The following is a 23,911-nucleotide window of genomic DNA, read 5'->3' as shown; positions in this document are numbered from 1 at the left end:
CATTCAGTGCCAAAGCAAATAGGCACCAGGCTGCCTTTGGGCTTGGATTTTGTTTGTATTTGGCTTTAAATTTCAAAGTTGACTTGCCTTTGTTTTTTTTTTTCCCCTTTTGCGAAGTGGCTCCACACAAATTTCTACGCAAATCCTCCCCTGGTTGGTTTGCTTCGCTTGGGAGTTGGGCTTTATGACACAATCTCACCAAGTTCCTCGTGCATTTCCAAATAATTAGCACATAGGCACAGTCATGCTTTAAGGCTCCTTTCCTGGAGCTGTCTGTGCACTTGCAGAGCCCCACACGGAGAGCACCACCCACGGGTTTTGGATGCATGTGTCTGATTTATCAATGGCCTTGGGCTAAAGATGTTTCACATCCACAGAAACTACATCAGTGCATTTCAAAAGTAAACAAAGTCCTTCTGTTTGAGGACTGTCGTGTATTTCCAGGAGCTTTTTGCATGTGTAGAGTGTATCTCCAGAAAGATGTTACCATGTAACCATGCTAAAGGGACTCCTTTTTCTTGTCATTTTGTGCCTAGATTGGAGAAGCTCTGTTCCAGATTCTTTCCCCCCAGCTCTGCTGATAAAGATAAAATGCAAGGACACAGAAATGGCAGAAGTGCAGTGGCAGACACCAGGCATCGAGCAGGATGACATCTCTGGTTGATAGGAATTCACATAACACGAGAGTGCAAGTGGGCTGATGAGGAAGGGAACTGGAGGCTAAGGCAGGGGCTGGGGAGTGTGTTTTTCTTGCAGTAACCTCTCCTTGTTCTCCTCCTTCTGTCTTTTCTAGGCAGGACAGGGCTGCTTGCTGATCTCTTGCCCAGTTTTGCTGTGGAGATTATGCCAGGTATTCAGTCATTTCACCCTTCAATACCCATTCCTCTGTCACCTTGTCTGTTTATCCTCCTGCAGCATCTTTGTGTGGTGTACATTTCACTCGTATGTGTGTTTTATCTGGGGATAAAGAGAGAAAAGCCTGTCACTTAATGGGAAAGTGTGTTGGGTTCAGATCTGAGAGAGCTGATGCTGGGCCGTGCTGGGAGCCAGTACAGAGATGGTTCATGTCATGCCAGGATCAGTGTGGGAGCAGAAATGCCAGTGCTGTTTTGGGGAGGTTTTGTGTCAGGCTCTCTCCTCTCCCCCAGCACAAAGGTAACGCTGCTCCAGCCCACGAGACCTCGACAGCCCCGTGTGGCTCTGCCCCTCAGCTGCTCCTGTGCAGGAACCTCAGCTCCCCAGCCCCTGGCTTGTGGCACTGCCACAGCCATCGCCACAGTTGGTGGCACAGGAGGTGCTAGCAATAGAACACTGGCGAGCAGCCCATCAGTGGCACAGCCTCCCTTGTGCTACATGGCCAGGGCACCATCTTGGTAACACCAGGTGGTTGGAGCAGACGTGAGAGCTCCGTGCCCGTGATAGATCCCTCGCTAGCCAAACTAGCAAGGGCCACCAGTTCTGGCACTGCTTGCAGAGGAAACGGAGACTGTGCAACAGATTGTCCTTGAAAGGGAAAAGCTGTGAGAACATTTAGCCCTTGAGTCATCTGATCATTCCCTGATGGTGCCCAAGGAGCATTTCTTTCACACGTTTGGGCAAAAATGCGACTTCACAGAAATGTGTGAAGCTATTTTCGAGTCTGTCCCAGAGATGCAAACGGAGAGAAGGCAGACACTCACCCACCTCCAGTGTAACCCAAACCTCCCTAGAATTTCTGCATGGCAGAAGAGGGATTGGTCTTTTCAGCATAGTCAGCAGTTGATTCTCTGTTGCCTAACACTTTTTCCACCATTATTTACAATTTTATTGAATGGGTATAAAATTCTTGTGTGTTAGCCAGGTAGCTTTCTGATACCCCTACTGCATGGGTAAACAAGAAAATGTAAGATGCAGGAGCAAAACATTTTTCAGCTGTTAGCATTGCCTGTTACCTGAACAAACAAAAGCACACCTGTGTCAGGAACTGGCTGAACCCCAGCTTTGTGCATACAGGAGGAGCCAGCAGGCTCTTCTGCTGTTTCCTTAACGTCATCAGAGAAGCAAAAGGTCTGACTTCCTGTGGAGTAAAATTGCTCCTGACTCCTAGGTCCCAGTGGTTGTGACACTGATTTCAAACATCCACTTCTGGTGCTGAGTATCTGGCACCATGCAAGGTACACGCTAACCTGACGCCCTTTTGTACTCCTAGGATGTCTTCAGGCAGACCACAGATACTCTTGCAACGGACTTGATGTGTCTGTTTTTTCTCTTCTACCGGGCTTTTATCCTTTATGGAGTGGTTTTCAACTGTTCACTAACAGCTCTGGAGATCTGACATCTGAGCTTCATTGCATAGCTGTGGCTGGCCACTTGTGTCGTGCCACCTTCTGTTTCGCCACCTTCTCTGTATCCACGATGGTTGTGGAGGACAAGATGAGAACACGACAAAAGAAAAAGCCACTGAGCTGTTGCCCTGCTCAGATTGGCATAGGTTAGAAAGTACAGGACTGGAAAGGATAGTCTGGCTTGCTGTCTTGCTTGCCAGCCACGTAATTTCATCCTTTCCATAAGCTTAGCAGGGTAGTCTGGGTTTGGCCTTTCCCATTGGATCACTTTCTTTGATGTGCTTCTTTCAGCTTCTCTCTGCATTCCTGATAGCCTGTTTGTGCCCATTTATGTAAGACCTTTAACTGTAATTCCTGCTTTTCTTCCTGCATTTGTCCTCCTAGCATATTTATGGGCAGCAGCCATGTCTGCCCTCAGCCTTCTTTTTAATGGACTAAGGCAGGGAGCTCCAACTCCCCTGCTGCAAGGCAGGCTCCCAAGTCCCTTCATCCCCTCAGATCCCTGCTTGGCATCAGCTCCAACTCTAATTCATCTTTTCTTCTACAAAGATGACCAGAGCTGTACTATACAACTTCAGATGAAGTTACATGGAGGGGAGACCTTGTGTGATGGCATTAATATTTCCTTAATGCTACTGGAAATTCCTCCCTTGTTGGGCATAGGATTATGTCTGCCATTCTTTGTGGCTGTATTGCATAACTGGTGGCAGTTATCTTGTGATGGAATAGTATACTGGATCATTTCTCTTGTTTTTCAGTTGTTTTCAACTAGTGACGTCCTGTTCAGAACAGAAGTTGTTCTTAATCTTTGAACCTCTGACCTTGAAAGTATTGCTGCATACCTTGAAATTCAGGATATTGCTGCATTTAATATTTTTCATTGTAGGTCCAAGGGTAACTGGCCCTTTCTGTAGCACATCCCAGTCTTTGTCTTTACTGACACTGCATCCCTACTACTTCCTGTCAAGATATATTAACATATTCTTATATTCTGTGTCAAGGTAAATAATGAAAATATTAAGAAAAATAGTTGCAAGAACTGGCACTTGAGGAACTGTGTCAATAATCTCTCAGCTCCTGCTTTTCCATTCATGAATGCTTCTCTTCTGCCATTTCCTTACTTGTTAGCTGAATTCTTCTCAGCATATAGTAAGTTCAATGAAAAAAAATAATTCCACAGAGACCAAAATTAACTACAAAGTTAAATGAAATTCGTCTGTTTCAGCCAAAAAAGAAATAAAATATTCAAAAAAAGTAGAAAACATTTCACTTCACACTTCTGAAATGAAGTGTTTTGATTTGTAGACGCCAGATCTTTGACTGACATTTTTTAAAGGAAATTTTAAATTCTAGATTTAAAATGACATTAAAAAAGGGGAATTGTTTGTAAAAGAGTTAAGGAAAACTCCAGCTAATCAAAGAATCATACTTTTGTTCAAACAGAATTCTGTGAATGGATCAAAAATGTCACCTTCTTATTTTTGTGTTTTATTAAGAACTAGAAAAAATTCTGTTTTGATTGGTCCAAGTGGAACATTTCTCCTTGACTTGTCAGCTTGAAGATGCAGGTGAGGGGTGCACTGTTTTCCCAGTGTGATTCTGTGTGCACATTGCAATCCTTGTATCAATACTTCTTCATCTTGGATAGTGATGTACCAGGAGATCCCTTAGAGAGCTCTGGACATCTTTTGGAAACAGTGGTCTGCTGCTTTTTTTGTCTGGAGTGGGGATAAACTCTACCCCACTGCAAAGCAGCCCCACCATGTCTTTATTTGTTTTTTTACCATTTCTCCAAGGTGGTTGAATAACACCTGGAGTCTTTCCCCACCAGTCATCTGGCTTCTGGATAGGTCCGTGTATCTCTCTGACATAAAACCAACTCTAGGCTTCCTATGTGTTCAGAATCTTGAAATTTCTCAGCCCAGATGTGTTCACTGATCATTCCCTTAGTCTGTGGAATTCCCACGTGGCAGTAGGTGCAGCCCTGTGCTCGCAATCCCCTGCAAAGTGCAGAGTGTTCAGATGCAGAGCCGGGAGCTGCCCTGGCACAGGCTGGGTTCCCCTTCCAACCCCATCCTGGTTTTTGTGGACCAGCTCTTCTGTGCTTTCATTTGTAGGGTGTTTTTCAGCTGCTCCCTTTTGGGGCTTGGCTCAGACATCATCTGAGACTTCAGTGGGGGGGAAAAAAAAAGTGGTTGTTGTGTTTCCTGGCTGGCTGCAGCGCCTGAATAGGATGTTCACTCGGCACATTCAAAAGAATAATTGCATGCGTGGGCCTTGCTGCAAAGGGGCAGGCCTGGCTCATTTACTGGGCTATTTATAGCGTGCTTTTCACTATCTAGTTTGTCCCATTAAAACCAGAATGTGGGTAGGGAACAAACACATAAGCAGGGCATGAACATGGCCGAGAAGAATGAGTCTTTGATGAGATCCAAATGCTAATGGAGCACGTCCTGTGGCATTCTCATGGGTCTGCTGACGGGTGAAGGGGTTTCTGGGCTGGGGAAGGGGAGCTCCTGCCTCTGTGCTGCTTGTTTCTCAGCCAGCCAGAGGTGGTGCCAGAAGGGACAACGTTTCTGTAGCTCCATTTCTCACTGTCATGTGCCATTTGGACACAGAGGAGGACCTAGTCCTGGACCCACAGGGAGCCAGTCCACTTCTGTTATTCACCTGTCTGTTTTGTCCCTGTGCTCTCCGTTGGGAGGGTGTTGCTGACGTCCCTTCCACAGCAGTGTGCAATCCTGTAAGTATCTTCTTTTCTCCCCTTGTTTTCCAGAGTGGGTCTTTGTGGGCCTGGTGATCCTGGGGGCGTTCCTGTTCTTCCTCCTGGTGGGGATCTGCTGGTGCCAGTGCTGCCCACACAGCTGCTGCTGTTACGTCCGCTGCCCCTGCTGTCCTGAGTCCTGCTGCTGTCCCCGGGCACGTGAGTGACCCTGCCCAAGCCTGGTGCAAATCTTCTGCTGTACTGCTTCAGCTCCCTGGCAGAACAGGAGGAGAATCTGCTAATAATGCTTCCCTTGCCCTGAGCAGTTTGCTTGGCTAAAGAACTCGTTCTTAGGGAGTGAAGCATCTGACCTATTACTCAATGGTTGAGCGCTCAAAGTTAATTACAAATGTAATTCCCCGAGCCCTCCCTGCCTTGGCAGCTGTGCCTGCTTCTCCAAAGTGTCATGCTCCCATTCCAAAGTTGTTGTTGTGTCAGTGAATGTTGTGGGTCAGAGCTAAGAGCATCCTGGGAGGCTTCCTCCTGGCAATGCAAAGCAGCTGCCCTCTACAACAGTGCAAAATCCTTGCAACCCAGCAAGGTTCCTGGTCAGGCTCAGTCAGATCTGTCAAGTTTCATGAGCCTCATCCCTGCTGCTTGGGTCATCAGCTGTTTTTAAAGCTGAACTGCCACTAAATCGTGGCAGTGGTAGTGGTGGCTGTAACACTCTTGAGTATCTTTCTGGGCATCTTGCAGTGCTCATCCAACCTGCTGTGTGACTTTTTTAAACTCCCCTCAGTGCCCTTTGAGGCTCAGAGAAATTCGGGTTGGTTCTTTTTAAATTCATTTGTCTGGTTGTCTCCTGCTGTGTTGTCACCTGTGATGTGTGCAGGTTTCAGCCGCGTGCTGTGAGGGTCTGCGGGGGGCTGCTGTGACACTGACTCTTGTTCTTTCTCTTTTTCAGTGTATGTAGCAGGCAAAGCAGCAAAAGCTGGGTACCCTCCTCCAGTCTCTGCCATGCCAGGTCCATACTACATCCCCAGCGTTCCTGTAGCTGGTGTCCCATCTCCTGCTGTGCTGATGGATAAGTCGCACCCCCCTCCCTTAGCCCCAAGTGACGCCAGTGGAGGAAGCCAGAATGGTAATTTGCAGTGCCAGGCACAACATTCAGTCCCCTTTATTGGGAGCAGGACTGGGAAAAGGAAGAATGATTGTCACTGGTCGAGTGGTGTGAACAGAAGAAACACAGAGAAACTGCATTTTAATCCTGTCTCTGACAGTGACACTTGCATCCCTCAGGGCCACACGGTCCAACTTTTCTAGTGCCGTCAGCACAGTGTCAGTCTGTGGATCCTCATTTACATCACCAGGGAATGGGAGGCCAAGTTCCTGTACAGGACCCCTCTCGTTACTGCTGCTGATATTTACTTGCAGAGGACAAAAGGATGATTTCAGGGGAACGGAGGTAGTGGCCATTTTCCCCTTAGAGCTGATGCCTTGCAGGCTACTTTCTCTTTGTAAACTCTTCTTTCTACCCTCTCTAGGGCACTGCTTGGTAGCAGTTTTTGCTGCAGCATGTTTTAGTGTTCCCATGGCCTTTTGGGCAAAGGAACCTACTCCCTTGGTGTTTCTGCCCAAGAGCATGTGGGGCTGGACCCCGTCCTTTACCTTACAGAAGTCAGTAGGGCACTTTTTTCTTCAGCCTTTGCGTTTGTGCAATGTGAGAGATGAAAGGCTTCTAACTAGAAAGGAGTTGTGGATCAGTGTCAGACACAGACTGTCACTATGATGACTCTGTCTCGTTGAGGGTCACTTCTGCTGCCATCAAGGAAAAAGGGGGCAGCTATTTAGTCACATGCATTTCAGGATCGGAGTGGTGGCCTGAAGTCAAACAAGCTGCTGCAGAAATGGGTTTTACCAGTGTAGAGTCGCCACTGATCCAGCTACGTGTCTGATTTCAAAGCACCACACTAATTATCAATTGTTGAATTTGCTTGTGACAGTGTGTTGATAAAACACATATGAAAAGACAAGATTAAGTAGCATAATCAATTAATCAAGCTTTTGGAACAACTCTGCACGTCCTTCTGCTGCTCCAGTCAGTATATTAACCTTTCTGGAATTACAAAAAGTATTTTCCTTCAACAATCATACTTTATTTTGCCACTGAAATCAAAACAGCTCTGGAATGGAGCACTTTAAAATAGGAAATAAATCAATCATTGATCCAAAGCAGAATCTATCTAATTCAAAAACCTTTGTCAGAAAATGATGAATGACACTCCAGTGCTAAATTTTTTTTCTCCTGTGAAAAATGTCACTGTAGAGCGTGGTGGTGGCTGTGGGAACTCGAGGGATTTTTTTAAGAGTCAGATCACAGCCCCAATCTTGTCTCTGCTAGCAGAGCACAAGTGCAGAATGACAAACTGTGGATGTGTTTGGTAACCAAACAGAATGGCTCTTGAATTTGCATGATCATTACACAGAAGGATGCATTTATTTTATAATCCAAATCAGGTGTCTGGACTCAATCCCTCACCTCAGGACTTGACGTGAAATACTGTGTATTGCAAATAAAAACATTGTCACAGAATTTTAACCTTTGTGGCAAGACAGCAGAGGTTCTTAATTTTCTTAATTTTTTTTTTTAATTAATTTATTTTGCAAGAATGTGGTCTAATGCTTAGTCTTGATCATGCACCTGTTGTTCAAGGTGTTCCTTGAACTGTGGAGCTAAGGAAGGGTTATAGCATGTATCCTGTTCCTTGTCCCTTAAGTTCCTTCACAAAGCCAGAATATCCCCTAATGACAGGCTGTGGAAGAGAAAACATTATGTGGCTTTTCCATGCTACTTATTTGCTGGTTGGCCAGACAGCAAGCTAAACAAAACAGGTAATTGTTGAGTTTATAGTAAGGGCCTTTTCTCAGATGGAGCAGTAATCATGGTCTCTGTGTCCTCCACACAGCCAGTGTAGGTCTGATGTGAAACCTTTTATCTTCGAGAGTTCAACCTTTCTGTCAAGTCCTTTTAGAAAAACGGGATCAGAAGTGCTGGAGGACAGAGGCTGGAGCCTGAAAAGGCTAAAAACTACAGTCTTTGCCCTAGATAGATTCTATGCTTAAAAATGACCCCTGTGAGGGGATCTAGTGAGCAAACTCAGGCATGAGGATATTTAGAAAAGTTGTCCAGGGTTACATAAAAGCCATATGACAAAGCTCTGATTAAGCCTAGGAACTCCATCCTAAACTTAGGGCTGGATAAGGGAAAAAAATCTCAAAACTTTTAGCTCTCTTATTTAGAAGTGTTGGCAACACATAATTTAGAATTCATGCTCTATTTTAAATCCAGTGGTTACCTGGAGACTCTTGCATATATCCCTTAAACCCTGCACACAGGGAAGCTCTTGATCCTAGAGCTGCAGACCTTTAACATTTAAAGTGTTTAAGGATGAGGCATCATTTATTTCCTACCCATACTTGTCTGAAAAAAATAGTAGTGCTGTCCTTTCTGGGGAGGGAAACAGCTTACAGTTTTGGCTGACTTGGTTCCACCCACAGAAGAATAAAAATAATGTCTAGTTAAACACAATTTAAACATAAGAAATCTGTGAACTGTTCAGGAGAAAAAAATATGGTCTAACAGGGAAGAATGTTCTCTTCTCTTTGACTTCAGTGAATGGTTCTGGACATGTGGTCAACATCTCTGCATCTTTATTTCCTTGTAATTAAGATGGGCCTAAAATTATTCAGACCTGATTAAAGGATTATGGCAATTACAGATGAAGCAGGGTTTGAGGAGGAAGCAGTAATATCTTTGGTTCTCAGATGAAGGGATAGTGAAGAGATTTAATAAGTTGAACATTATTAATATCATTATGAGAAGTTTTTAATAAATAAACGTAGAGACAAAAAATGCTTCATCGGTAATGGAAAATACTTTTTATGAGCAGTTCACAGTCATCTTTGCAGATTTAAATCCAAAATTAATTTCTAGATGCTTGCAGAATTAACCAAGAAATTCATTTGCCTTTTGATACACAGCTGCAATAGCAAGTCAAGCATGAAGCCTAGCTAATTCTCCATCAGTTCCAGGAGCTATAGATGTTGCCCAAACAGATATTTGGCACAGCTTCAGTGTGAGTAGTGGCTCCGGGGAGACAGCCTGGAAGCTGCCTGTTCAAGTTCCCCAAAGGTTATTAGTAGGTCAGAGTCATTTCCAGCTGATGGTTGTTTGCTGGCCTGTGTGTAAATGAGGTGGCAGCTTAGCTGAGCTCCTGGTAGAGACATTAGAAGAAAGAATAGTGAGAGGCCTCTTTCCTGGCTGGGTACCAGGCAGAGGCCAGCCGTGATGGTGAGGTGCAGAACTGGCCTTGCTGCTCATGCAGTGCAGCAGGAGCCATCTCTTCTGAGGCCACTCAGTCCAGCCCCTCTTTATAGTAGAAATCTCACTTGAGGAGATGTGCTGTGCTGCTCATTTTGGAAGGCAGAGACAGGGTTCCTTCCCAGGGTTCTGTAAACCACTGTGTGCATTTTGCAGCCGTTGTGCACATACTCATGGGAAGTGTGCAGAACTCCAGACTGCAGTCAGCTAAGCTATCTGGAGTTAAAAGAAGGACCCTGATAGACCCATACTGTGTTTTTACATCTAATACCTTTCCCAAGTGCAGACACACAAGGTAATATTTCAAGATGCAGTCACTTAACTTACGTGTGCGCAGTGAAAACCCACAGGAAAGCACTTTGCTCCCGAAGCAACCTGTGGGATTGTGACAGGGATTGTTCTACCCATTTCTATGGCACAACCATTCCTGAAGCAGAGCATGGTAATTTGATAGTGCACAGACACAGGTACAGCTGTGTAGGACAGAAGGTGCCTAAGAATACCTCTGCCAAGTCCTTGCTCAGCCCACACAGTGCATAGTATGCAACGTACTACCAAAGCCATATGTTAGTAGCTTGATATATTGCAGTGAGGGATAAAACAGAAGGAACAGGTTGGCTCAAAACCATTCTCCAAGTGTTTAAATTGTTCCACAAGAGGAGCACTCATGCACCACTGCAGTATTCACACAAGGGAACATATTAACCCCATGCAAGGCAGACAGGTTCCATTCTGTAGTGCTAAGTGAATTGTCCTTATCACGGTTCTGTAGTGAGGCTGAATTTGAGGGTTGTTGTCCTCTTTCGTGTCGGCCCTGAAATAGTCCCAGGCTGAGACCTTTCTTAAATCATCTGCTATAAAAGCCTTATTTTCTTCAAAGCCCTGACAGGTGGAGTTCTCTGCTTGCTGACTTGAGGTAGTCAGGCTGTTCATAGCTATTGTTAGCAGGTAAGGTGTGCATGGACCCAGCCTCCCAGAGTTAGAGCTGCTGTGGCTCCAGATGTGTAGGGGCTTCTTTTCTGCACACAGGAGTGTGGAAAACCCCCAAAAAAGCTGTCCAGACTTCCCCTGTAAATGGAGTAATCCCAGGAGTCAAGCACTTAATGTATGTGTAAGACGTACCTTTTCTGTAGAGTGAAGCACGTAAAGAATGCCAGAGCAGGCAGTTTCACAGCTGCCAGTGGCCTCATCATGGGATTGGGTATAAATCTTAAAACAGTGTGATGTGCTTTGTGGGATTTGATGTTTCCTTCTGTATTCTCTGGAGCTTCTGCTGCCACAGGCTCTTCAACCTGTGCGAGCAGAATTCACGGTGCTGGGAGGGTGGAGTGGTCCTGCAGAGTGACAGCTCCCAAATGCTCAGCCACCTGCTGCTCCTGCAGACTGGGAGCTTACAGCCCCCGCTGCATAGAGGAAGCCTGGTCTTCCGGGGCTGCTTCTCCCATACCATGACAAATCCTTTCTGTATTGCTGAGGAAGGAGAAAGGAGTTCTGCTTTTCTCCCCGCAGTCGCCTGTGGGAGTTGGAATCACTCTGTGGCAGTGACACCACTTGATGCAGTTGGCTGTACAAATTGGGCATTTCCAAAACCATTTTTGCTCTTAACTGCAAACTTTCAGAATGATGCAACTGCTACAACTTCACATCCCACATTTTAGACGAATTTCCTCTGAAGCAGCGACTGACTCAGTCTGTTTTGACGCAGCCTACCTGCCTGCAGACATGAGCTCGACTACAGAAGCAATGCTGCTGGAAAGTCTTGTTCTTAAATTGTTTCAAAATCTTAAATGTGTGTTTCCCTCCTGTGCTTTTTTTCCTTCTCCCTAGCAGTGCGCAAAGGGTACAGGATCCAGACTGACAAGGACAGGGACTCCATGAAGGTGCTGTACTATGTCGAGAAAGAACTGGCTCAGTTTGACCCAGCCAGGAGGATGCGAGAACGATGTAAGAAACAAGCATGGTTTCATTTTTTTTTCTTCCTGCTGACTGGAAAAAGACTGCAAATTCATAGTTCAAAGTTGGCTGGCTTTGCCTCAGGGTCAGCCTTTAAGATATGATGTCCAGGATACAGTAAATGGGGCAGATAAAGCCTAGATTTTAGGTATCTACAGGTACGTTCTGATTTTGAAGATCTGGTGCTTACCTAATCATTCTTAATTAGAGCAGATAAAGTGAGGGATACTGAAAAGCTCATGAAAATTATGCACTCAGGTAATTAAACTTCTGGATCATCAGCACCTTATGATACTTACACCTTCTACAGGCTGTGGTGTGATAATAGCTGGGATATTGTTTTCACAATTTCTATACATCTTACAGTGTAAATTACAGTCTGTAAATTCCCAGCATGGCAAAATAGGAGAGGGATGATTTTATTGAAAGCAAGTTTTGTGGGCTGCAGTGACCACAGTGTGGTTTGAAGGATGCAGAAGGTTTGTTTGGAGTGGCTGCTGCAGAAGGAGCAGGGACTGCAAGAAACACTCAAGAAGCCAGATTTTGTGACACTGAGCTAACCCATGTTAGGCACCGGTAGAGACTCATTTAAAATAGACATGTGGGATGCTGCAAATCAATGAAGGTAAGGGAATGGGAATGACACTACATCAAAGCTCTGTACAGATTAGGCATAACGAACAAATTATATATTCTTCTTAAACAGTCATTGCTGAGCACACTGTCTTCTCCACCCACAAACTTTACTATAAAAAGACCTCTGCAGATTGGTATGTCAGGCCTCCAGATGTCAGTGCGCTTGATGGGGTAGAGACTGACAGTGATTCAGACAGACACTTACTTTTCCCTCAATCTTTTTTTGTGGGTGTTGCTTTTGTTTTAGATGGGCAAGTCAGGGCAAATCCAGAGCCAGCCTGTCTCTCACCAGGAAGGGGGGAAGTGGCACAACTGCTGTGTCGTGATGATGTCCCACCACGCTCAGTGCCCACCTCCCAAGGCAGGGAGCTCACATGTGTTACTGAAGTAGGACTGAGGGGAATTTCTGGAATGCGGGAAGCTCATGCCATTTGCGATACCCTTGGAATATCCCACCTGGCTGCCAGCGACAAGTTCAGAAGATCTTTAGGTCTAACAGCAGCTCTTGTGTCCAGACAGAGCTCCAGCAGTGCTGGGCGGGATTGTTCAAGGGTGTGAAGGCCTCTCATTCCATTTTGATTGTTTTTTAACAGAGGGCAGCTCAGCTTTTCTGCGGAGAAAGCTGCAGCTGGGGGGCATCACAGCCTGTCCTCTCCTCCCCTCTCACACGTGCTGTCAGTTGAGGATACCCATCTCATTTCTTTTCTGCAGATAACAACACCGTGTCTGAGCTCAGCTCGTTGCACGAGGAGGACCTGAACTTCCGCCAGCCCTACCGCCAGTCGCGGAGGAAACCCCTGCCTCCCGCGGGGGACATGGACGGGGACGCGGAATACTGGGCGGGAGTCATCGGCGGGGGCAGCACGTCCAGGTCTCAGGCTGTCTCTGATTACAGAGATGAGAGGGACAGTTACTGGCACAGGTGAGGAATCACCATGTTGGGAGGCAGCTATATCTGGCAAAGTGGTAAAGAGAGGAAAAGGGACAGATGGACCGGTAGCTCTTCTCCGTTTCCTGCTGCTCTGGTTCTGCTTAGCAGGAGAGAGGGGTTAGACAGAAATAGGAAATCTGGACGTGTCATTAGATGAGGTCAGAATGAATCTGATTCCCACACGCCTGCTGAAGCCTACCCAGCTGGGTAAGGCTAGGTACCAGCCCCATTCCCAGTGGGATATAAAAATGAGATTAATAGGGAACCAAGCCACCCTTCCCAAAGTGGGAAGGTACAGTTACAAATCTCTCTCCTGAGATTTGCACCTGATACCTCCAGCACTTCCCAGCACTGGTTCGCTTTATTCGGAGGCACACTCTGGTGCTTTGGTGCAGCAAGACTTGTACTCCAGGCCTAAAGGACTGGCACTCTGGTACCTGGAAGAGAGATAGCACATCCTTCCCGCACATACCAACAGCCCAGTCTCCCAAAAGCAATGGCAGGGATTGCCTTCCTTCAGTACTGTGCTATTTTGCCAGTTCACTGCTTTAAAATTGCCCTACTGTGAGCTTCTGTAGCTGGGTTCTTGGGTTTTCCCAGCAGGACATAAACCTACAAGCTCTACGGCCAAGAAGAAGCAAGTCCAGCCCTGCACACTGGAGGTCAAGGGAGGTGCATTCTGGGGTTAATCTCGGGTAACCTTAGATATGCAGAGCCTGAGCTGTCTGCACTGAGTTCCCTTTACAGTCAGCAGAGAGAACCCGGGTCTCGAGGATGTGACACATCTCTTCCTATGGAAGATGATGGAAACAATCCAGATGATTCATGCTCCCAGGAGTGCCTGTTTCCCTCCATTGTCTCTGCAGGCAGCCCAAGGGGACGAGCGCAGCCGGATCCTGCCCTCTAACTCTACCTCTTCCCTCCTGCAGCCAGCAGAGATCCAAGTCCGAGATGCTGTCCCGCAAGAGCTTCTCCGTGGGAGTGCCGGCCGTCTCCATGGACGAGCTGGCAGCCTTTGCAGAGTCCTACAGCCAGCGGCCCCGGCGGGCGGACAGCCAGGAGACGCGGCGCTTCGAGCGGTCGGAGTCGCACGGCGGCCGCAGCGGGGGGCTGCCCCACCAGGACAGCTCCATGGAGGAGTACTACTCCAAGCGCAGCAGAGGGAATCGGGAGCCGCTGACGGACTCGGATCGGGGCTGGTCGTACACCCCGCCCCGGAGACGGGCCCACGAGGAGAAGCACCTTCCCAGGCTGGTGAGCCGGACGCCCGGAGGGAGCCAGAAATACGACCACTCCTACCTCAGCAGCGTCTTGGAGAGGAAATCCCGGAGCTACGATGAGAGCGGTGACCATTGTGCCACCCCCTCGAAGCTGAGCTCGCAGCCCAGCCAGAGAGGAGGGGGAACATACTACGCCTGGTCACCACCCTCCACCTACAAAGCCGAGAAGTCGCAGCAGCAGCCGCAGCAGCCGCCGTCGTCCCAAGAGGAGGATGAGGAGGAGGACAGCCTGCCCCCCTACAGCGAGAGGGAGCTGAGCCGGGGCCCCTCGTACAGGGCCAGGGAACAGGCCTACCTCAATGCCTCTGACAAGAAGAGGAAAAAGGACCCCAAGAAAACAGTGAGGCCATGTCTGGTGGTCCTGGTCCAAATAGGCTGAGCGGAGAGTCACCAGGCAGGGGTTACTAACCAGGGTTGATGGGCAAGGGGGTTTTCCAGGAGGGTAGAGCTTGGGGTCTGGGTGTGACTGCCCGTGGGAAGGGGGAAGTCACTGTGGGTGTAGGAGGCCAGAATGGGAAATAGCTCCTACATGGAAGTTCATAATGGAGGGGAAAGCCAGCTGTGCCCGGGACTGGGGAGGTAAGGGATGTCTTTGGCAGCCTGGTGATCCAATATGGTGTGAGTTTATCTGGAGTTTAGAGGGATCACGATAGGGAAGTAACCTGGGGCTTACAGAAATTACAGGGCTTTGGCACTGATCCTTGTTAAGGAAGGGTTGAGAGGCTCTTGTTCTTCAGACCGGGACAGGGCTGGTAGCAAGGTGTGGTGTAAGAGACATCTTTCTGAAAGGGGTGATTGTTGACCCACTCCTCTGGTCTTGTGTAGAGGCTTCTATGCCAAAGGCATTCCTCACCCAGGCTACCAGCAAATGCAAAACATCCTGCCACAGTCCCAGCTAGTGAGGACCGATGAGTTCGTGGTTGGTGGGGATGGGGATCTGGCTGAAGTCTGCTCCATGAGGGAGACCTTGTCACTAGAGTAGCTTGGCTGTTAGGCCTGAGCTTAAGTGGCATGTGTGAGAGAGGAATGGGTTGTGAGTGGACAAAGCTGTTGCTGTTTTGTTGTGTCTCTGTCAAAGCTTTGTCTTTCTCTTTGTTCCATGGGTGCTTTCCTGTTGACTTCAATCTTTCGTTGACTTCAGTCTTCTCCCTCTCTCCTCAGAATGATTTCCCAACAAGGATGTCCCTTGTGGTTTGAAGTTGTGGACATCTCATGTCGATGGGCTGGATATCACGAGGTGACTGCAGTGGAGAAGATACAGAGCAACAAGCAAGACTCTGTGACCCTTTGCAGCCATCACCTGTGGACTTTTTCAATTGTTTGTTTCATCAGGGGAGCAGAGCCTTTTGTAAGAGACAGACGCCCATGAACAGCACTCGGTCTCAGAGGGTCTGGGAATCTACCAGGAAAATGAGGCCAGGGCTCTCTTTGGCACCCTGTTTTCCAGTGCCCTCCATTCTGCACTGGAAGACAGCCATGTCCCTACTGTCCCTGCAGCCCTGAACTACAAGCGGGGATGCCTTTGTGCCTCCTGCCCTGTCTCATGTGCAAAGGGAGGCCTGTGCATACCTCTTGCTGTCTGCCTCCTCAGTTCTCTGGATCAAAATTGTCATCCATACTTAGAGCCATCTGTGTCATCCCCATGCTGGGACGAGGCCTTGTTCTTACAGGTGCAGACTTCCTCCAGCTGATGGGGCCCTAAATGGGAAAGAAAACTCACATCCTTTCAGACACTCTAAGAAAAGGACTGATGAGGTCTTAACTTTGATAAGGGCTGAATGGAGAGAGACAATTATGAGCTGGTTTGTTCAATATTTAGTTCTGTTCATTGTGTGATGAGAGTTTCAGGTGAGATTGATGTATTGTTTTGAAAGTGGGTCAAAGTAGCTTTTATTGTGATGAGAGCATGATGTGTTTTCCCCCTGTCCGCAACTGTGTTTTGTTCTGATGCAGCTGCATTTCCTTGCAGCTGAGCTATGACCTTCAAGCTAGAGTACCTCCTCCACTGTACCATAAGCAGTGCTCTAGCCTTGCTGGTGCTCTGCTTCCAGCACCACCAGACATCCCTGCATAGTGAGTGGCCTTTTTGTTTTAAAGAAGCAAAAAGGGGACAGTCTCAGTGAGAAGGCAGCTGCAGACCTTCATTCCGTGCTACTGGTATCTCTCCATTCTGGGAATTGTTTCCAGACACTGAAGAGAGCAGTAACAGCAGTGGAAAAAGAATTAAGCTCCGTGGATGGACACAAGCTTTGAAAGTCACCCTTTTTGCTTACAACCATTTCATTCACCTTGACTGGGATGGGGTTTTAGTGGCTGTTGTCTCAGGAATAGCTGAATTTACAAGTGAGTGCTTCACACACCATTTGGAAGCCTGACATTCTTTTTTTCATAGGGTATTATGCAGTCATTTATTTAGCTGCCAAAATCATCACGTGAAGGAAGATGATGGGAACATTTCAAGGGCCAGTATCTTGCCCCCTATTATGCCTAGAAACAACTTAGTGCCCTGCTGTGTTATGGACATTGTCAGCCTCTGAAATTACATTTTTGTTGTTACTCTGGGAATTTGGGAACCTCTCTGGCCTCAGGTGCTGATACTGGTAGTACTGTCTTGAACCAGGGTTTATTAAATTGCTGCAGTTCTCCATAAAAAATGACAGATTAATTTCTGTGTTACTCCTTTGCCAGGTCAGTTCACCCACCAGGAATGGTCAGGGGAGAGGAAGAATAATCTCCATAGGTCTGATGACAGCGTAGTTTTCATGTGAGAAGGTGAATTGGTGAAAGGATGGCTTTCCTCTCCCGTACTCCTCTGTAGTTTCGGAAATCATAGTCCTGGGTCTTCCTGGCAGAGAAGGATTAGCCTGCAGGGACATCAAATCATGGAATCACAGAATTGTTTGTGCAGGAAGTACCTGTTAAAGAACATCTAGTTCCAACCCTCTGCCATGGGCAGGGACATCTTCCACTGTATCAGGTTGCTCAAAGCCCTGTCCAGCTGGACCTTGAACACTTCCAGTGATGGCACATCTGCAGCTTCTCTGGGCAGCCTGTTCCAGTGCCTCACCACCCTAATACAAAGAATCTCTCCCTTGTATCTACTAAATTACCCTCTTTTCGTTGCAAGTCAGTGCCCCTCTCCATTGAGGGTAAAAAGTCAAGGTGGATGACATCAGATGCACTTTCCTTATTCCCCAGTGCAGTCACTCCATCACAGAAGACCTCCAAGTGAGCAGGCATGATTTGCCCTTGGTGGAGTCATGCTGGCTGTCTCTCATCACTTCCCTGCCATCCATACACCTTGACATAGCTTCCAGAAGGATCTGTTCCATGATCTTAGAGGTGAGGCTGAGTGATCAATAGTTCCTAGGGTTCTCTTTTTTTTACCCCTCTTAAAAATGGGTGAGATGTTTCCCTTTTACCAGCCACGGGGAACCTGACTGCCATGACTTTTCAAATAGGGAGAGCAGCTTAGCAACTATGTTTGCCAGCTGCATGCTTGTATTGTGGTTGGAGAGACTAAATGTTAAGTATTTTCATCTCTTCTCATCACTGATGTGTGTTTCTAGGAAAATCCCAGTACAGTTAACAACAAGTAGGGAGGTGGCTGCCATCTGAGACCCCTGGGGCCTTGAGGAGTCTACAGAGCCACACTACATGCTGTTTTAAATTAACATTTCATCCCTGACGTATGATGGTACTGGCATGTTGATGCTTTGTTAGTCTGGAAACCTTGGGAACCCCTATGCCATGAATTTCAAGGGAGCTCAGCCTGCTATCCTTTCCATCAGACATCCAGAAGACCCAGTTCACATAGAAATTTGAAAGTGCATCTGCAACAATGACTACGTCAGAAAGGGGCCAAAAAACTGATTTTACAGTCTCTGAATACCTCTATCTTTTAATCACACTGAAAGCCTGAGCATCACAATCCCCTTTTCATTTCATTTATGTTCTGTCCCTTATCTCAGTCACTGCAGTTTATTTGATCAAGCCCTCAGCAATGAGTTGTGTATATTAAAAATACAAGCCTTCCCCTCACTTGTTTGAGTTGGTTTTGTATGCTCAGTGCTGGTACTTTAGGGCATCTGTACACTGTGTGTAAGAAGTTGCCATTTGTGTATCTAGCTTATAAATAAGTAGTTGCAAACTAATTCTCTTAAGAGAACTGTTTTAATTATAGAAACAGCTGTTCGTAAGAACTCCCCCACATCTCTTGAATCCAAGTAGCTGGAAAAGTATTGAAGATTTTATAACTAGTGATTCTAAAAGTTTTACCAGATGATAAGAATTTCAGCCTTAAAAAAAAAAAAAAAGAGCGGGCCTTAATTCCCTGAAGTCAGGTCTGGACAGCACCTTGCTCTAAAATTTAAGATTTCATATCTCCCCGTACAGATCTGAAGGCATTTTCATGGTTTCCATTTACTGATGGTGTCTGTGCTCAGGCCATCTTTTATTTTTCCAATTAGAAACGTGTCTGCAGCAGCAGCAGGAGCAAATGGACCAAATCAAGAAGCGAGGGGTGACGTAGAGTATTTGTACAGCTACACAACCCTAATGACCCGTGACTCCTGAATGGGGGAGCGGGGGGCCAGAGGCTGCTGGAGAGCCTGAGAGGAGCCTCGTGTTTCAGGAGAGAAGCAATGGTTTGTGTCTGCACCATCCTTCAGAACACCTGCAGAATGCTGGCACTGGAAAAGAATGAGCCTGGTTATTATGTGGTCTCAAATTATTATAAGTTTTCCAGTTATCAGTTTTTATTGCTGGCATAAAATTAAAAATCCTTTTCGTACCAGATATGGATGTCTGGGTCATGTCAAGGACACGGGTAGTTTTGTGATGTTGAAATCACAACAACACAACAGTGGCTTGCTAAGAAGACAACTGAGGTGATGAATGAATCCTTTAAAAATAAAAGAGCCCTTAGAGCAACAGCAGGATCAAGCATCAGTGGTAGATTTGGCTGTGCTGTCAAGAAAAGTGATCTTGGCTATTGAAAAAAAAGTTTTGACATAATGGAATGAGAAAATAAATACCAGTGGTAATGACTTCTCATCAATCCCATTATTCCTTTAGAGCACATTGTAAAAGTTCCAGTGGGTGGCTTCAATGTGAATATCCTCAGAACACTCCTTTTCCACTGAGATGGAAAATTAACAAAACTAGCACTTTGAATATTTTAAACTTCTGAGAAACTCCAACATTTATAACCTGAAACAGCCATCCAGAATGATTCAGGTCTTTGTGCTGGCATATAATACAGGGCACTGTTGGGCATCCCTGCCTTTGTTCCTGCAGTCAGGTCACAGATGGCCACCAGCCCTGTCCCCCAGGCTCACCTCTCCTCCCCTGCAGCCAGCACTGGCAGCTCTGTGTGCCAGGTTTCCCTGTGGGGTCCCAACTCCTGCTCAGAGGTCTGGGTCCTTCCACAGCTCACTGAATTGTGGTTTTCATTCTGGCTTGTGACTTTGGGTCCCTGCTGGCCATGGATCAGCAGTTACACTGCCTTCCTGACCTCTTCAGGTGGGCAGCACCAGTTCACCTCCAACATAAGACAAGTGGTTTTGCAGTCACTACTTTTACACTCCAGTCGTCTCCAGATTTACCTTAAACTGACCAGATAAATTTGTGTGTAAAGAAAGTATTGGGCACTGTAAGATGGAAGTGGCCCTTTGCAGGGAAGAGAGAAGGGGTTTCAGAGCATTTTTTGGGGGGGGTGTCAGGAGGGTTAACCACACATGGATGCCACTACTGGGCTGGGACCAGCTTCCTCCAATAACAGTGATCTGACATTGCACAGAAGAGCTTTCCTTGGTCAATTTGCTCCTACAGGTCTGGGTTGTCTCCAGCAAATCAACTGGAACTCTCCACACTCTGGAATAGGACTCCTGTCTCTTTGAGTACCAAGGTTCCTCCCCAAGCTGCTTCTCTGAGAGATATAGGACAGCCACTGGGCTGTACAAATATAGATCCATGAGAAGGAACAATCACAAAATATTTCAGAAGTCAGGCCTTGCCACAAACTGTTACAGGTACATAAACACAACACCACAGTGTTTATCATGCCTGGGCTATTCTGAAAATAATTGTAATGACGTGGAGATTGTTGAGAAACCATGTGGAGCTGTCTTCCTTTTTCTCCAGGGAGCTTTTACACAAAGATGTGGGTGAGAATCTGTTCTTTGTCACTAAGTACAGATTTTAGGACACAAGGAAATAAAAGCTATAGGGGCTTTAGCTCATTTTTTGTCTGGGTCCAGGAGCAAGGATACCTTTGGCAAAAAACAGGTGCTGCAGATTTGACCCTATGATTCCTGAAATCCCTGTGGTGCAGCATCTCCATTGGGCTCCACTGGCTTTATGTGCTTTCTATAACAGCTGTGATGTTGAAACCACCTTCATTGTCACCTGGGGCTCCTAAAGTCCCTTTCCCATTTCCTGGAAGATCAGAAAAGGCATCCATTACATGATGTGACGGAACAGGTACCATTCTGATATGATCTCAGAAATGCCAGCTGGATTACCAGCATTAGAAGCAGAAAAAATCTGAAGAATAAACTTGCCTAATACTAAAGGAAGGAACATGCCATGATTCCCATATGAATTCTCTTGTGACCTTTATAATTGCTTTTTGACATTCCCCCCTGCCTGCAGGGGGACATTTGCCAGGGAGCCCATCACCTCCTCTCCCTTTTGCCTGTCATTTTTTGCCGAGCTTGTAGTGCCTCTGTGACCCCTCTGCTTTCCTTTGGCTGTTTCCAGTCAACCTTCAGTGTTGTGCCTTGGGCTCCGGATCAGTTTAGATGTAGAATGAGTGGCATTTTGTAAAAAGACATTTTTACCCCCTATAAAAGCAAAAATTACAGAACACCCACAACAAAACCCCCAAGCCCTCCAGATATTCTCTCAAGCCCAAGCAGGGATGTTACCGGAAACATTTTAAAAATTAAAGCTGAACATAATTTCAAGAAGAGTAAGAATTGCTTTCAGCCCCAGGGCAGCTGCAGTCAGAGCTCTGAAGTGCAAACAGCAGGAGCAAATGCACTCAGGTTTCATTGTCCTTGGTGAGAGCAGTGGCAGAGAGAAGCAGCAGGTAATGAGTGAGAAGGCAAGCGGAGTTCCAAGATGCTCCCAGTTACGTGTGGGTTAGAAGTGTGAACTAAAGGTCGACAGGCTCAGTTTAAAAGCAAAATTCAGTCCAAGGAAACTTGAGCCCCAGCTCAGAGGTACAGTTCTCTTGCTGTTTACCAACAAGCTGGGCTTTTCCCCTGCTGCTGTTGCTGCCTGCCACAGCCATTTCCCAGCCATCACACAGTGAGTGGCTTTCTGTGCTGTACTTGGCTGTCATTATTTTACTTAGATTTTCCTTCTCCCCTGTAATGAACTTATTTTCAGTATGAGGAGGAGAAGGACATAACAATACTCTATAATGAAAATGTAATAGTTTTATAGCTTCCTGAGACACATCCTCATCCCCAATTACCAAGCATTATACATTTGCCATGCTTGCAGTATCAAAGTTGTTGTCTTTGAGTTGTCACCATGGAGAATAAATGCAGGAAAAGCTACCACCAATCTGCCTTTTTATTATCCTGCAGGCAAACAATTTTCCCACTTTTTGCTACGAAATGAGCAGTTTACACGAGTGGTTTTCGACCCATTTTTTGATTAAAGGACAATAAACCAAACATTTTCAAGTGGAGCAGGAGACCCTTCATAAATTTCATACCATTCACAGGATAACATATATGAACCCATTTTTCTCATCCTCCTTTCATGCAAGAAATCCCTGCAAGTACTCTGTGGAGCCACACTACTTCACAGAAAGGACAAACTCTCCCCTGGTTTTGCAGACCTAAAAGCTTTTTCCCTGTGGATTTTAGAGGGAAACTTCTATCTTTTTCCTGTAGAAATCTTATTTGCTTTTTGGCAGGATGACCTCATGGTCCTGGAGCCTGCAGTACTGTGGACTGATGTTTTTTGTCTCTCATAAACAAGCAACTTCATTCAGATCCCATCTCCATCTTATAAATAATGGATTCAGATTCCCACTGTTTGTAGGTGTAATCTGAACAGCATTTACGTGTTTAGATCCGTGTCTGATAGGTGTTACCAGCACTCAGGTGAGAAGTGCACACAGCTCTGGTCTGTATTTCCCTGTGCAAGGGAAATCCCTTGGCTCTCCAGTTTCCTCGCTGTGGAAAGGGACACCTGTTTCCTTGGACAATGCCAGTCAGGCCGAGCAAGCTCAGCCCCTCTCTGTCTGCCTCTCCTAAATCGTAGAATACTTTGTGTAAAAAGGGATCTTTAAAGGTCATCTAACCCAATCCCTGTGAAATCAACAGGGGAATCTTCAACTAGATCAGGTTGCTCAGATCCCCATCCAGCCTGACCTTAAATGTTTTCAGGGACTGGGCACCCACCACCTCTCTGGGCAGCCTGTTCCAGTGTTTCTCCACCCACATTGTAAAAAATCTTCCTTATATCTAATCTGAATCGACCTTTCTTCAGTTTATACCATTACTTCTTGCCCTATCACAAAGGCCCTGCTAAAAAGATTGTCCCCATCTTTCTCTAGGCCCCCTTCGAATACTGGAAGGCTGCCATGAGGTCTCCCCAGAGCCTTCTCTTCTTTGGTCTAACAGCCCCAACTCTCTCAGCCCATCTTCACAGGAGACACGATCAGCCCTCTGATCATCTTTGTCTCCTCCTCTGGACTCATTCCAACAGATCCAGATCCTTCTTATTTTGGGGGCCCAGAGCTGGCCACCCAGCCATGTTTTGGCTGCTCCTGGGGGTGGGTGAGGGGAGCTCCTGCAGGGGTGGTGGGAGGCAGAGGGCTGGCAAGAGGCTGATGCAGTGGGGAGGGTGGTGGTAAAGGCCTCTAAGCTCAACACTTGTCTCTGAAAACTGTCTGTCATCCTTTATCTGACCCCACGTGAACATGCTCAGTGTTCCTTTGGCCAGCTTTATTCCTCCTCCGTCCCTCAATGCTCCCCCCCTGCTCCGACAGGAATCTCCAACGTGGAGCAGGAAAGCTGCCCACCTGTACCTTGAAGACTAATAGGCATGAGGAAGACCTGACAACAGAAGTACTGAGAGGTCACCCAGCTCAGAGCTCTGTGGGAGAGCACTTCTGGCTGGGGAGGTGTTTGTGCCAGCAAGGCAGAAGCCAGAGGTGCCCCTGCAGCTCCCACTGTAAGCTCCTGGTTGCCCCTCACACAGGTAAGGCTCTTCTGTGCCCAGACACAGCTGGTCCAGAGCTCTTGGTGTAGATACAGGTTTGTGATTTCAGGGCCATTTCTGAATTAGAGAAACGAGCCCGAAAAGATTGCCTGAAGTGGCACAGGACCACTTAATTACAGCAGGTGTGGTGTTTTCGTTTAGTCCTCACTGTGTGACAGAAATCCTTCTGCTTACATCACAAGTTGGTTTCCATCAGCCTCTCCAGAGCAGGTGTGGGTGATTTTCATGTCCCAGTTATCACATCATCTCTTTGAGCAACAGATCACTCGGAGCACTTGTCTCTGAATAGGTACTCCAGGATAGGGAGAGGCAGAGCTCCAAATGGTCGCATTTTGCACTCAAGAGCCTGCTAAATGATTAATTAATTTAGTCTCTCAAAGTTCCCTGCTTCCTGGCAAAGCCAGAGTGTGTGTTGCTACAGGCCTCAGTCTTGCTCACCTTGGAATCACAAGTTTT

General features: G+C 46.7%; 1 protein-coding gene across 6 annotated transcripts in view; it reads left to right on the top strand.

Annotated features, from left to right (window-relative positions):
• The window catches only part of ILDR2 (immunoglobulin like domain containing receptor 2), a 37,139-nt gene extending 20,276 nt beyond the window's left edge, over positions 1-16,863 (top strand). For 2 of the 6 annotated variants that reach the window (XM_027692558.1, XM_027692554.1), the window contains exons 4-10: positions 794-850; positions 5,101-5,247; positions 5,993-6,169; positions 11,240-11,353; positions 12,710-12,920; positions 13,859-14,549; positions 15,371-16,863. In XM_027692558.1, the coding sequence (XP_027548359.1) occupies positions 794-850; positions 5,101-5,247; positions 5,993-6,169; positions 11,240-11,353; positions 12,710-12,920; positions 13,859-14,549; positions 15,371-15,406 (1,433 nt within the window). In that variant the 3' untranslated portion in view covers positions 15,407-16,863. Of the gene's footprint in view, positions 1-793; positions 851-5,100; positions 5,248-5,992; positions 6,170-11,236; positions 11,354-12,709; positions 12,921-13,858; positions 14,550-15,370 lie in introns of all 6 variants that reach the window. The other 4 variants (XM_027692557.1, XM_027692553.1, XM_027692556.1 and 1 more) reach the window with 3 other exon arrangements.
• The last annotated feature ends 7,048 nt before the right edge of the window (positions 16,864-23,911 follow it).

The sequence above is a fragment of the Neopelma chrysocephalum genome, unplaced genomic scaffold, assembly GCF_003984885.1.
Source record: "Neopelma chrysocephalum unplaced genomic scaffold, ASM398488v2 Primary Assembly neopelma1_87, whole genome shotgun sequence".
Lineage (NCBI taxonomy): Eukaryota > Metazoa > Chordata > Aves > Passeriformes > Pipridae > Neopelma > Neopelma chrysocephalum.
The sequence above is the reverse complement of the archived record's forward strand: the minus strand, read 5'-3'. Positions and strand labels throughout refer to the sequence as shown.